The following is a 15,748-nucleotide window of genomic DNA, read 5'->3' on the forward strand; positions in this document are numbered from 1 at the left end:
AGCGGACAGAGTTTCCTGATTCTTTCTGCGGGCGTGCATATAGGGTGTCCCACAAATGGCGCATTAAACTATATCATTAAAAATTTACAGATTCGAGATTACATCTCCTCTTTCAACGCTCGATTGAATATATTTCTGTCATTGTTTTGTATAAAATGTTAACTATTTTTTATGATTAAATCTGAAATTTGCATATTATTCAACAGAAATTAATTTTTACTTTTGTCAAATGTTAAATAAAATTTAAATTTATTGAAATTTTAAAGCTTCCAGCGTTAAGAATGAAAATGTGAGAGACGGCGACAAAAACGTGTTTTTTATCGTTAGTTTACATCGTGCACCTATCGTTTCTATCGACAATTGCGACAGTGCGCGACTTCTGGAATATTACTGACTGTAATTTCAGATCTTCACGCGACAATTTGATCGATCGACGTCTCTCGCTATCTGTATTCAAATTATCGTTATTTCCGTTTGTCGGAAGCATTATCATTTACTTACGCCGCATTCGTAACTCATTTAGATAAGATTTGATTTAGTTCAACTTTTCTCGTATAATAATTTAATCGCCATTGTTCTTACGTTTGTCAACTGGTCAACATTGCAGCCACGAACTATCGGCTTCATCTAAGATAGTGAAAATTGTAGTTCGGCAGTAAGGGGAGCCGTAAGTGCACATGCGTATTTGGCATAATTATGCGACATAAATAAAAAAGGCAATATTCGAGCAATTCAATAAAGTGTTGCTAATTAAAATAATTATAAATTTGCTTTCGAATTTTGTGAAATAATATAATACACTTCAAAAGTCATAAATTTAAATATCTTGATTACGCGAATCATTTTAATAATGAAAATTGTAAATCGGTTTTTTGAGAGAACTTTTAAAGCGATGAGTCGTGGTTGTCTCCATTTCTATTATTGTCGCTGGAGAATGTAAACTTCGTACCAAGCGATACAATCGATTTCTAGATCTTTAATGGATTTACGGTTTGACCGATGATTATCTCTTCTGTTGTAGGTGCTGAATCATCGCGCTGTATAAAATCCAGTGGGCATGCATTAGGAAAACGACCTTGCTACCTCTCTCTTCGTGATTCGCGACGAAACATTGTGTATATCGAATTATCGACCTACCACACTATTTGCAATTTAAATGATTGGAGCAGTTTTCAGGTACAAAGCAAATTGAATTTAATTCGATGTGAAAGAAATAAAATAATGAATAAAAAAAATCGATCGAATGGTAAGAGAAATTATCTTCTTACTCTACATTTAAGTAACAGAAGTCATAATTGTGTTTTTATAAACGTTACAACATGGCTAAAAAATATTAATTTCTTTATGTTCATGCCATCCATATACTCATGAACAAATATAGTAAGAAAGTTGTCAATTTTTTGGTTGCATTACATAAATCTGTCGATTAAAATATTTTAATTATAACGCATTCTCTAATACCTTTAAATTTCAGGATCACGTGCTAGAGCAAACTGGGATTTCAATAGACGAGCACAGGTGGACATCTACAAACAACGCAGACATACAAAAAACATCGCGTTTATTCTGTCCTCTTAACTGTATAATATATATATTTACTTAACACTGTTCCATCGAAGAGAACTCATAGCTGATTAGAGCGAACAGAGTATGGTACATCGCGGTCTCGATGAAAAAAAACCAACGGGATCGTGGCACCGGATTCACGGCGCGCGGTTCTTTCTAATCAACTAATTAACACAGAGTTCGGACAATTGAGGATCGATCGTGTATCGTTGACTGGTTGCGAGTTGCGAGCAGTCCTGTCTGCGAACAGGATGAGACTGACGCGCGACTCGTCGTTCTTTACCTCGTTATCCCGACGAGCGCGATCGCAACCAGTAACACCGGTCTGACAAAATGCATTCCCGTTCGCGATGCACTGTCCGCAGCGATCGAAATCACTTTGATGCCTATTTATACAGTAATAGTCTCGTTTACTATTCACTTATGCAGTATTTTTTGTTTCTTATCGAGTCTAATCGGTTTTTCGATCAATTTATTTTTTGATTTCGTAAAATCTTAGAAAAATGGAAATTCGACGCGCATTCATAAATTACTATCGATCATCTGACGCGAGAAGATTATTATCATTTGTGTTCCGATTACTCATCATCATTTTTAATAATCGTAGACTTGATTTATACTTTCTATAACATTCGATTATGATATTATTTTTATTATACAAAATACATCTAAATTAATAAAAGAGAGCATGTTTTCGTCAGAATTTACTTTAATTAATCGTTTGATTTTTTATTCTGTTTCCGTTAATATTACAATTTTATAATTTTATATAATTAAAATTATAAAATTGAATGCTAATTAAATTATACAGTTGAAATAAATCGAGTCATTATTAAAAATTATTAAATGTATGAGAACGCAATTTATACCATTCTTTTCTTTCAAGCGGAAAACGATCACCACTTTCGAAACATCCGGTATCATATTTCAGATATTCATAACGATGCACTTTATATTGATGCTTCTTACGTGTTGGAATCGCGCGAAGACTGTTTCGAAAGTGAACAAACCGATTGCATACGCATCGTTTTCTTTTATCGGCTTTTCACATTCTTTACAATATACTTGGCTATATATTCGAAGAGAAATAAAATATATCGTAAATTTAATGGCTTTTCTTGTGTTTTTCAGCGTCATTACGTGTCAAGTGTCAGACACTGGAGAATCGTTCAAGGATCACTTATCGTGACCTGTATTTCTCGAGCTATACCGATACTTCTAGGAAACGTGAGCCGGTCCTTACATTGTCCTTGTTTGTCTGCGAGGAAGAGACCGAGTTACATGATCGAAATAATCGCAAGAGATATAACGTAATTAAGTAGATCGAATGACAAAGATTTAAAGTAATAATTTAATTTAATCTTAATTTTGAAAATGTATTTCATTCTTACAGGCGAATTTTTGTCTTATTCCTTTAACGAATTTGTCAATGATCGTCAAAAGTCCATAAATTGAAAGCAAACTTGTCATCGATAAATTCAATTAATTTCCCTTTTTTTTTTAAATGATTTATTGTCAGTGATCGGTAGCACTCGTGCTACACACGCAATTATAAAAATTGCGACACATTTACAGTGAAAGTGTGCACATTGTCATGTTGAATTTGTGCAATAAAAGCGGTATTTTCTGTCTAGACTCTGCAGTTGGAAAATATTGCACTAATCAGTTCTAAAAATAATCTGCGAAGTCGTCGTGTTAGACAAACAGATATTTGATGTCTCTTCCATACGGCTGTAGAAATGATTCATCAATGAAAAAGCAATTCGCTCTTAGGCTTAACCATGCGTCTCAATTTTTTTGCTGTCAATCGCAGACCCTAATATTAATTATTAAATATCGTACTAATTAACATATAACGCAACATACATTTTTAGATGGTATGTATAATTTTTTATATTCTTATATTAAGAAGATGTAAAAAACGACGTAAAAAATATATCGGATATAGAGATTCTTTCTTATTTCACGAATGCTATCGATTCTCTAACGTGTTATTATTTTAAGTTTCTATTATACAACGAAAAGATAAAGAAGCAAGCATGAACCGAAAGCTTTATATAAATACAAATTTTTAGTGTATAATTAGATAGCGCGGATCAAAAAATTTTTACATCGGGTCTGCGATTAGGCACGCTAATTCCGTAAATACAGCGAGATATCCGTGTATTATCTAACGTGATTCGAAGGACTTATTTACAGTGTGATTCAATGTAAATCTTTAGAAGACGCGTACGAGAGAGAAAGGACGTAATTAACATTACAATCGCTTCCTTACTTTTAACTCGTGACGTATATTCGATTTCACATACGCGTATCCTCAACGTCCTAGCTTTTAGAAATTCCTCTCGCACATATCATTCCAATTTACATAGTTGTAGCTTATTACAAAACGGTATAGTTATATACTCATCATTACATATTGCGAAACTTGTCGTGTGATGTGTATTATTAGAAATTGATTAGATACTTGAGAGAGTATACTAATCTTGTCCGGTGACATGTGCACACCGAACCGGGGATTCTTATCAAAAAATACAAATCCGCTCAATATCATTGCAGGTTTCATGCAGAGCAATATCATCCATTTAACACATTATCGACAATGCGCCAAATTATATCTGTCATCGTAGAAATATCGTCGCAATCTCTTATTATCTTATTATATGGCGCGTAAATCACTTTCACTACAATCTCCTCGTCGATGTTTTCTCGTACTAATCATCTGCGCATCTTTAAATATACGACTAAGATTTAGTATAGAAAAAGGATTTTCTATAGGAAAATCATGGTCCGAAGCTGACATTGGATCTTTTGGTCTCTCGTACAGCCGATTAGTTCTAAACGAGAATTTTTTCAATTGGTATATAAAAATAAGATATAGTAAGTTATAAGTTCGTTAATCTTAATAAATTATAAATGGCGACAAATGTTAATTTATTTCGACAATGAATAAATTAATTTCCGCAAAAACGATCAATTAATGAATCTAATTAACTTTAACCAACTTAATACAAATTATCCATCACATTATTGGGACTTGAAAAAGAATGGTTTTTTTAAAATCATTGATATCAGAAATAAATACAAATAATTTTATTCTTTTTATTGTTTACTCATAGTTCTGTTTGATTGTGATCGAATAAAATGAGACAGGAATCAAATGAATACATATGCTTTTGTTACTGCCAAACAAGACGTATTGTTATATATTTCTTGAAAAGGTAAAAACTCCGAAGTCATCAATAACTGTAATAAATTTTGTTCATGTCCTTTATTACATTTTTTTTGTTCATAGTATTTTTGCAATAAAAAATTTCGATTTATTTATAAAGCAAAGAAAACACAAGTTTATGGAATTGAAAGTTAATAAATATATAAATTTTAATAACTAGGAAAACTGATTAAATTAATATCAAATAAACTTTTAACTTAAAAAAATACAAATGTACATATATACAATACTTTTAAAATAACATTAAAATATATTTTTTAAAGTGCTCATATTGTAATCTGCTATAAAGCACAAAATGTGTAATGAAGGTAAAGATTATATATTGTATAAGAAATTTATCTATATTTATTTGCACGACATACTTCAGTGAAGAGTATAAATGCAGTGGTAGCAGGCGATTTACAAAGAAAAGAATAGTCGCGTGGTAATAATAATAATTTCACAGTATTTTTATACACAAAACTTGTGTACACAAATATAGATTAGTGTCACTTCCTGTCAACAAAATGTACAAACAAAATTAAACAGCTGATAATTCATTCTTGGTTACTAATAGTACAGAAATAGTCATTCCTTTTTCTCTTTTTTTTTAAATAGAGGATCAGCAAGAACAATATTAACACAATGCATTTAAGAAAGTATATACCATTTAGTTATCTCATTTACATTATACATCATATCTTCATCTGTATTTCCTGCTAAAGATATCGGGTATAAGAACCCATGTAAAAGATAAACAACTGTATTGTACATTTAATGTAAAGTTTATTGATACCACGGGAATATTCTCGTGATTATTCAGAGATAACTTTTTTTATAACATGCAGATTTCCTAGTAAAGTAAACTTTGCAAACGCAAAACTTCAATATAACAGATTGAGCGTTGGGGACGCTGTGTTAGTAGATGTTCTACTTATGATATAAATGGATAACGAAAAGCATATATATGTTGATAATCTAAAATAAAAATATGCGCTTAAATTATTGCAGCTTCAACATAGCCCAAAAGTCAACCGAGAAAAATGAGACTGCCGATAGCTTCTGTAATCAACTTTTTCATTGATCAAAAGCTTATCTGGTATTTTGATTAAAATATATATTTAAAAAAAAGGTGTTGGGGATATTACAAGCCCCTGTCTAATGCGATAACATATGTTTCTTTCTTACCTTTCCTTCGAGCATTAATCTTCCAATTATTTGCTATTTACTTGTCTTAGTGCTATAAAAGATTAGAATTTACGTTAAGGACGTACAGCCTACCATTTTATAGATATATCAATATTCAAACAATTGTTTTGTTGCTGTCTAAAAATATCCTTAACTGTTCATGGAGTTTTTCTTTTATCCGTTAAAATATGAGTAATCATCCTAGTACCCGATCCTTAGAGATATTCATTTTAATTACATATATAATCATTTTAATATATATATTATACAAAATATCTCTGCATTGTTGCAATTTGACAAAAGCATACAAGTAACTTAGTATTACACAAGTTTAATAGATAATTTTATATTTCGGGTTGTCTTCTGGTATTAATAACATATTCTTGTCGCATTTGGCAGTAATAAAAGTATTGGAATAGTGTGTAGCACCGATTGTCACATGTAAAACTGGATCGATGACACAATAAAAGCTTCTCTTACTGCATGAAACTAAAACATAAACGAGCAAATTGAAATAGGAGACTAATCAAGGTCACAATATATATATCTCCCAATTATTCTACCTTATCAAAAAGTATTTTATTACCTCAGAATATGATAAACACATTTTTTCAGTGCAAGAATTTTATGTACACTAAATAACCTACATCTCAAAAGCGAGCTTACTCTGCACATAATAGTGAATGCAAAAAGAATTGCAGATACTCCGTCAATGATAAATATATTATAAAGAATTTGGATGTTTAAAATAGATCTTTGTCGAATATATATATAATATGTATAATTATTTAAACAAATATGTAAAATATCGAATATGAATCCTGTCCGTTATTCGTTCCCATACAACATCTTGTACGTCAAACTCATTCTCAGAGATAACGAGAAAATTAAAAAAGCGCGAGTGTGTCAGCCGTTATTTTATCGTGATGCAAGTATGAGCATTTAGATGCGATATGTCGTACCGTCCGTTAGAAAACGCTATAAACATGGAAAAACTTACTTAACTCCAAAAAATAACCATGTCGCCATTTTTTTATTATATAACGGTACTCGTCTTTACATAAGATTCTCGCGCACTTTCACGAAAAAATAAAATAACAGCGAGTAAGAAACGCGGTACAGAAAGACGTTGACGTTCATACTGTGAACACTAAAAATACTTTTCTTCCCCCATCATTACATATAGACTCAGTCTATAGATATTTCTTTTTCTTTCTCTCCTTCTCCCACCTTTTCTTTCGTCGTTTCTTATCGCACGTTCATATCTTTCGTTTACTTGTATATCACGTTGTTTAGCTGGTAATACATTGATTTCGTTATCGTTGTTAGGCATATAGAAATTAAATAATGAATAGCGTTGCTCATGGGAGTTTCGGCTGTACGAGGCCAGGGAGAGAACAGGCTCACGAGAAATTATCACTAACTGGTTCAATCTTCATTTTTTTCTGTGGGGAAGTCGCTTGCGAACGTAGGTCTGTGCTGGCGGATCTCTTCGCTTGCGGATTACTTTTCACCGCAGTGGTTGGATCTGCTAATAACAAAGTGTTTATTCAGGTGTGTCCCTTTGAAAACATTCGTTCAAATAAGACGAATCGCAACTGACCTTGTAACCACCTAACTTGAGTAGCTGGTCCGTATCCTTTGTCGTTTCGTGCTGCTATTCTAAAGATTATGGCCGGTTTCGTAGTGGTGTCCACATGAGCGGCATTAAGGGCACTATTGTTCACCGAACAAGAATTACTCGAACCGCAATAAACTCTAATAAAAGCTAACTGATTTGGATTCGACACAACTGTTTTTGGTTCTCCGTCATTGTTCAACGCGGTACTTCGCACTGCCAGGTAGACGGAATATTCGAGGATGGGCCCAACGTTGCTAGGCGGCGGTTCCCAAGAGATTTGTGCGCCATCCACGGATTTTGATATCTTTATAGCGCTTGGTGCACCCGGGAATCCCGGAAGACACGTCTTGAATGCCGCTACCTACAACAAAAAGGATTCGTAATCAAGCTCGCAGATTTTTATCTTTTGTCTGTTAAAGAAGAAATATTTTCTTCAATAGACAAAATAATAGCACAAAATATGGACTTGCATATTACCTCACTCCAGGCACTTCGTCCACAACTATTCACAGCGGCAACTCTAAACTTGTAGGCAGTTCCGGGTTCTAACGCTACTTTAGCTCTTCCTTTAAAAACATCCATTGTCAAAGATTGCGTTATATCTAATGGTTCGTCACCAGGAAGAAAATAGTGTTGAACAGTAAAACTTGTTCCTTTTATCACTCCTACATCATACCATTCTGCCTCTTTCTTTTCTTCTTCGCTCTGTAAAAAAAAAAGAAATCCATTAGTGACATTTATATTTCATTTAAAATAACAGTGTAAATGACACAAAAAATTAAATATAATAAAATTTACCTGTTCATTTTTAACTTTCATTGCTGGTTCTGCTGATCCTAAAGCAGCAGTAGCTAACGTTGTCAAAGCTGTCGAGTCATCTCCAGTTTCTGATCTAGTCTCATTTATCTTTTCTTGTTTCAAATTGTCTCTTTTTGAAACATTGAGGTCATCTTTCACCTCCATTTTCGTAGGAGCATGTACTTTTTCCATTTCCTTCTCGAGAGATGCAGCAACACCATTGATCGACGATATGGGCAATTCGGGCAATTTGTCCTCTTCCATAGGTCCGACATCGTCCGACTCTAATTTTATTTGAACGTTTGAATTTGATGTAACAATAGGAGCTCTTGTATCATCCAAAATCGATGTACTGTTATCAGTAATCATCGCTTCATCAGCATCATTCAATTTTAATGGAGAATTTGTTGTTGGAATATCAGTGTCTTGGTCTGCGATTTCTTCTTTTATCTTCTCAACTTTCTGACTATCATCTTGAGGAGGATGTGGAGTATCAGTATCTTCAGTAAATAGATTTTCAGACGTTAGCGGTTTTTCGTCTTCAGAAATCGATTCGTTCTTTTTCACCTGACTGTTCTTATCTTGTTGAATCTCGTCGACTTCCATTGCCGGATTCGCGACGTCCTCTAGAGGTGTCTGTTCAGATAAAGCTTCCGTGGATGATTGTACTAAAGGCAACTCGGATTTTATTATTTTTGCGTCATTTACTACTGATTCAGGATCCTCTTCTTTTTTACTTGGTAACTCTGCATCATCAGTGTTAGTTTCCATAGGTACTTCGCCACTGATTGGTGAGTTATCAACATCGTCATCTTTCTTGACTTGACTAATAGTGCTCGATTCAGGAAGGTCGGCTGTCGTTGCATCTTCATTCTTTGTGGCAACTTTCTCTTTCACTGTCGATTCTTCTTCTGCCTGAATATTTTCAGATGCATTATTTTGTTCCGTTACCACTGATTCAGTATCGGCAGATTCGGTTGGATTTTCCGAAGCTGGTTCCTCATCTACATCCATTTTTTCTTCATCTTCCAACAAGAGATCGTCTATCGGTCCATCTACTTGCGGAAGTACGAAGTTTCCGTCGCCATCAACTTGCATTGCATCTCCCGCACCTATCTGAGAAACTAATGCGGCCGCTGTGGTTGCTTCATTACCGTTACAGCTGTCCTCCACTTTATCGTCGCCGCTAGCACCATCATCAGTCGCTACCATGAATGATAAACCACCAGACGGTTCCTGTACCGGATCTATTAGACCAGCTTCAGCTGCTAGCGCAGCTAATGCGGCATCAGTGGTAGCAGGTCCGTCAGAAGTAGATGCTGAAATATTATTTTATCGTGTAAGTTAACGTTGCAATCTTCTTTCTATCAACTGTTTCTATGCTATACATCAAAATATAACTCACCGAGAGAAGCTGAAGGTTGTTTTTGTGGAGAAACAAATAGCATTTTGCTAGTATCTATTGAATCTGACGTGCTTGAAGTAGTTACTATAGAACTACTACTTGTCGGCAAAAGCGTCACCGTCTTTGCACTTATACCCGCAGGCATTTGCAGAGTTACTGGCTTTCCAGATACTGCTACCGCTTCCTACAGTTTGACAAATAAAATTAATACTTGTAAAAAATTTTTCTATAAATTACTATATAGTTTTTATAATGATCAGTTTATTAACAATTTTAATTTATATCTCGCAAAAAAGTACATAAACGTTTTTTATACACTTACAGGCGTCTTTTGTATCTGCGGCACGGTAACAAGTTGATTCTTGCCAGTATTGAAGATGGCTTGCGTACCGCTCTTCGCAGCGATAGTCACTGTCTTTGGTACACCTCCTTGTCCCGGAACTGTAATAGTTAAAGGCTTGCCAGCAGTTCCACCGCCCATTGCCCCGGAAGAAACAACAATCATCTTGACACCTTGTTGATTTGTGACATGATTAGTAGCCGACAACGGCAAGACGTTTACAGGAGTAGCTACGGGAGTAGCTCCTTGTCCTGCACCAGCTTGCGATGTCGTTACAGCTTGTACAGCTCTTAAACCAGAGCCTGTGGTGACAACAATGAATTGATTGGTTCTTCCGACCAATCCGCTGTTTCCTGTTGGCTTGGTGATCATTATGGTCTGTTTGCCCGTAATGTTCTGCCCTTTGCTCATCGCCACTATGTTGGACGTCTTCATAGTCGTGAGGATCTTTGAGCCCGCAACCGTATTAGGATTTACCAATCGCAATATTGTCGGTCCTTGATTAAGAGGTTTCGCGCCAGTCGCTTGGACACTTTTGCCAGGAATAAGACTCACCTTGGGTACAGTGGCCACCATGCCTTGTCCAGTCTTTACAAGATGCACAATCTGCGGTTGACCGGCTATATTTTGAGGTTTTTGCAGAATAATCTGCTTACTCTGTTGCGGCGAAGCAGTGCGCAACACCGTGGCGCCAGGCGCGGCGAAACGAATCTGCTGACCTGGTTGAACATTTTTCATCCTGATGGTATTGGTTGCGGTCGCAGCTGCGACTGCGGTCTGTGGCAGCATTGAAACATTGTTCATAGTAATTTTCGGTGTAGCTGCCGCTGCCGCAGCTAAAGCGGCGATTCCTGACATGGCAGCGGGCGTTTGACCAGCAGTTGTAGTAGTAGTAGTGACAGTTACAGCTGTTTGTTGTTGCTCGGTGGTAGCTACTGCCACGGCCGTTGCCGTAGCCACTGCTGCTGTGGAAGTGACCAGAGGAGATCGAATACGTATAACATTACCAGTCGCGACTCTTGGAGTCATAGGACTCGTTGGTTTTTGCGCCGTTTGCGACGGTGGCTTCTGCACGGGACTCGCACTTTGGACTCGTAATGGAGCTGCTACTGCCGTAGCCACAGCTGTTGCTACGGATGCTCTAGCAGCAGCGGCAACAGGCGGTGTAGTCGGAGGAAGAGCAGCGACAGTTGTCACAGGCGGAGATGTAATAGGTACAGTCACAGGTGTTGCCACCATCGCAGAGGTTGTCACCGCTATAGGAGTACTAACGATAGGCGCAGTTGGTGTCGGTGTGCTCACCGATGGGAAGGTATTAGTCGCCGCTACCGGTGGCATGTCATACTTCTGTATTTGAAGAATATAATATTGCGCAGACGGGCTCGCTGTCCAGCTGACTTCCAATGATTGTGTGGAAGCCCTAACCAGCTGAACTCTGGAAGGTGCCGCTGGTTTACTGACTTCAAGGTACCATAGGTCTTTACAACAAACCTAGAGCGAAAGAAGAATCATATCGTTAGTACAGCGATATTTTATTCAATTAAAAACAATGCCATTATAACAATCCTAACCTGGTTGTTCCATGCTTTACGATAGCCATCTCTACCAGACCAAACGTAAAGTCTACTGTGTACTCCAACCGCGCAATGACCAGCTCGGGCACGAGGAACATTCTCCTCCAAGGAATCAACCGTCAGTTGCTCCCAAGTAAGAGTTTCTAAAACAATAATATTTGATAGCATTAATATTTCTATATTTTAGACTTAATTAAATTAATATCACACGAATATAATTTACCTAGATTCAAGCATGCCAGTGTACTCGTGCACTTCCACTCTTTTTCGTGAGTCGCGACTTTAACGTCATCGACGACCAATGGCACCCATCCACCAAATACATACATTCGATGACCGATTAAAGTGGCAGTATGAAGCGATCGTGGTAGAGGAGTAGGACCATGAACCACTGGTTTGTTCCAGGTCATTGAATCGACATCGAGGAACCACAAATCACCTAGACGGCAACCGCTCATACCACCATAAATTACCAGACAGGATTTACCTGTGGTACGATCGGCGTACGCCACTCCGGTATGGGATTCTCTGGGAGGTGGTGCGTGCCCGTGCGTTTGCGGCACATCCCAGGCTGTTTGGCCATTAGGAAGGAGTTCGAGCGTGTACAGATCATTCAGATATCTCGGTATATTATTTTTCGGATCATCACTGTCGTTCGCCAAACCCCCAAAAAGGAAGACCCTGTTACCAATAAGGGTAAAACTGTGTCCCAATCGTGGACACGGTGGTGGTTCGTGCTTAGGTGGCTTTGGTTTCAAACGCTTCCATTCCCACCGACTCGCTTGTAATTCGTACAGCTCGTTAGAATATTTGCCATATTCTACCATTCCACCAAAGACAAAAATACGCGTGCCATCGACAACAAATCCATATGCCGCGCAACCTGGCGGAATGTCTCCCTTCGTGGATGGCACGAACCATTGATTTGTTGCTGCAAAGATATTATTTTGTGTAAACGTTTTGATGCAACGTTAGATTGCAATATTTTTATTTATGTATATTTATATCATATATTTTTTTCTATTTTATACAAACATTTTTTTTTAATAAAATATGTTATAAAAATAGTTTTTATTTTTTTTATTATCGCTGTATAAATATATGTATAAACTTTCTCAATTTTAAGTTCTGTATTCAGATAATGACCTAATATTTTATTATATTGTTGATACTACATAAGCAAGTAAATGACAATGATTAAATATATGATTAACATATTAACATATAATATAAATAATAAATTATAAAAAATAATGTTACATTATGTAATACATAATTTATTATATACAAGTAATTAAAGTTGTTACAATTTTATACAAAATTATATAATTAAATAATTCCATAAGTAGTACATAAAAATAATTTAATTGTGTAAAATTTTATTTATAACACATTAATTTAATAAAATTAATTTACATAAATCTAATAAAAAATTTCTCCAAAATTCTCCAAAAAATTTTTAATTACAACTAAATATTTTACAAATAAAGTGTTTCTTATTTCGATAAATTTTTAATGAAATGTATAAAACGTGTGTTCACATAGTTTGGTTTTAAATACAATTTTAGAATACTATAATCAATTTATTAACTGTTTGAAATCTTGAGATTATTCAAGCTTACTTTAAAATGATATGAACCTTCTGTTAATGATTGACCAATCGCATTAGTCAATCGAATTGTTCACAAACGCGATTGGTTAAGTTTCTTTCTGTCCGAGATCTCGGATCAAGATCTAGCATCGAAAACAAAAGACATTACATATAAAATCGGCCTTGAATACTCCCAGAGGGTGTTTTTTTTCAAATGCACTTGCATTTTTCTCCTTTGTCTACGTTTAGCCGTGTTAATCTTTTTTTTAAATAGTGCAGAAAGTGGAACAGATGCAAAAAAAATAAATCTGACAAGTGTTATTTTCTGCATTCGAAAAGATACGTTCGAACGAGACAAGGAAAGATGGCAAAGAGAAAAATTGAGGAAAAGCAGACGGCGAAGCTACAAAAAACGGGTCATATACATTCCGGCTGTTACCATGGCGAATTTGCACACGAGGACAAACATTTCGAAATCGGGCTTGAAATGCGCGCAGCGCAGCGCACGCAGGCGCACGGCGACGTAGCGCGAGAAAGATAATGTGCGGACGCGCGGGTGGCGGAAGGGTAGAGAGAAGGAAGGAGGACGAAAGGAAAAAGGAGAAAGAAAAGGCGGAGAAGCGCGAACGTGGAATGACGGGAAACTCGGCGCGCGCGTTGCAACGCGGCGGCGACGGTGAAAGACGCGAGGGGGGAGGTGGGACGAGGAAATGAGCAGCAGGACGAAGGAGGGAGAGGGGGGACGTTGGAGACAGCAATGGCCGCTCCCGCGCGTATAAACATGTAGGAATGACAGACCGCGACGATTTCGCGGGTCCGTCCAAGCCGAACGCTCTTTCCGAGGATGGGAGGACGCTCGCGCGGTCGAGCCCGACGGATCGCGTCGGGCCTGATTGGCGACCGTTCCGTTCGGGACGCGAAATCGGCCCGTTCAGTCGCGAATCCGGCCGGTCACCGTCTTGTCAACGTAAGCCGCCATATTGGTTCGCGGGAATCGCCAGGTACGGCGCGGAGCGGCGCGGCGTACGGAAAGGGACGCAGCAGCATGAGTACACCCGGGCGAAATTAACTCACCAGTGTTGTATACATGCAGCTCGTCGACGATGCCCTCGTTCCCGCCGCCGAAAACGACCATAAGGTCCTTGATGGCGACCGCCCGGTGGCCATGCCTGGGTCGCGGCTGGGGCCCGGTCGGATTCAGGATCCGCTTCCACTTTAGCATGGGTGCCGCCATGATGATCGTCGATCACATCATTTTTTCATACCGTGCGATCATACAACACTACGCGACACCACAACAGCCGTTTTCGTCGTCGTTCGCGTTATCGTTGTCGCTGCTGCCGACGAGTCAGTTTTGAAGCGCGCCGCCGCTTTCGACGGTCCTGTGCGGGCGTCCCCTCCTTTATCACAGAAATCGCGGCCCGTATTCGTCCGTTGTCGTCGTCGAGACCCGTCGACGACGACACTACTCAAAAGTCTATTCGCACACGCGTGAAACTCGTCACTTCCTCGAACCACCCGAGTCGCGCCACTCCACGACAGACCGTACGTCCTTCCGCGATTCTAACCTCTTCGCGGGCGCCGTTTCACGGCGCGAGCTCCTTCCGCGCGCACTCGTATTCTCGCTCACTCGAACACCGTACCACGACGTCTCCACGTCCGGCGATCGGCAACAACGGGGCCGTCTCGCTCTCGTTGGTCCGGGCCGCGCGCACCGTTCCTCCGCGCACCTCCGATTCGTGACAAAAGCCGCGGGTCGTAAAGTAACTCTGGGGGCGCCGAAAGTCGCCGCCGCCACCGCTACGAGAAACGGTGTGTCTCCCAGCGGCGCGCAACACGTACACACGCGTACGGAGAGGCGACGCGTACCGTGTGTGTGCCTGTGCACGTCCGTATTTACGTATACGCGCTGTTTACGGCCACCGACAATGTGAACGCTAGAAGGGCGGCTCGGCGACGCGCCGCGACCCGGGCGGATACGCGCTCGTGATCGCGACGCGAGCCGTTCGTATCGCGACGATCGAGCTCGAGGAAACTTCGAGAATCTCGAGATTTATCGGCGGCGACGATGGCGGCGTCGACGATTTAGGAGGGAGCAGGGAAGCCGCCGTGAATGCCTCTATGTGCGCGCGCGCACGATTCTCGCTCTCTCTCTCGCCTCTTCGACCGCTCTATCACCGCTATCGTACCCTCTCGCGGTGAAACCTGCGTCAAAACGAACGAAAAACGGCGCGGCAAGATACCACTGTAGCACGATCGGGCGACGTTGGGCGAAGCGACGCGTATCCGCGACCCGACGCTTCGGACGAGCGAGATGCGACGACCGGTCACCGGCGGCGAGCGATTCCGTTGTACTTATCGGGGAAATGGCCGGAATAGTCGGTAGCTCGATGGCGCGCACGAGCGGTCTTCGCGGACCTCATCCACCATTGCACACAACGCGTCGGTAACGAG

At 39.0% G+C, this 15,748-nt stretch overlaps 1 protein-coding gene and 1 long non-coding RNA gene across 4 annotated transcripts; one reads left to right on the top strand and one right to left on the bottom strand.

Moving 5' to 3' along the window:
- The first annotated feature begins 63 nt into the window (after positions 1–63).
- LOC113003279 lies at positions 64–2,180 on the top strand. 2 transcript variants are annotated; one of them, XR_005574423.1, is made up of 3 exons: positions 64–667; positions 1,022–1,176; positions 1,475–2,180. It is a non-coding gene; the product is annotated as an uncharacterized LOC113003279 (long non-coding RNA). The 2 variants fall into 2 exon arrangements; XR_005574422.1 differs by having other exon boundaries at positions 534–667; positions 1,022–1,246.
- An 878-nt stretch (positions 2,181–3,058) lies between these two features.
- Positions 3,059–15,746, bottom strand: LOC105204652 (host cell factor 1). 2 transcript variants are annotated; one of them, XM_011173814.3, is made up of 9 exons: positions 14,369–15,746; positions 11,927–12,634; positions 11,701–11,846; positions 10,112–11,620; positions 9,790–9,973; positions 8,385–9,703; positions 8,064–8,291; positions 7,569–7,947; positions 3,059–7,496 (listed from the first exon to the last, which is right to left on the bottom strand). In XM_011173814.3, exons 1-9 carry the CDS (start codon positions 14,526–14,528, stop codon positions 7,369–7,371), a joined length of 4,761 nt encoding a protein of 1,586 aa, XP_011172116.2. In that variant the 5' UTR covers positions 14,529–15,746; the 3' UTR covers positions 3,059–7,368. The 2 variants fall into 2 exon arrangements, with proteins under 2 accessions (XP_011172116.2, XP_011172117.2); XM_011173815.3 differs by having other exon boundaries at positions 3,059–7,493; positions 14,369–14,528.
- Between the last annotated feature and the right edge of the window lie 2 nt (positions 15,747–15,748).

The sequence above is a fragment of the Solenopsis invicta genome, chromosome 3 (genome assembly GCF_016802725.1).
Source record: "Solenopsis invicta isolate M01_SB chromosome 3, UNIL_Sinv_3.0, whole genome shotgun sequence".
Taxonomy (NCBI): Eukaryota; Metazoa; Arthropoda; class Insecta; order Hymenoptera; family Formicidae; genus Solenopsis; species Solenopsis invicta.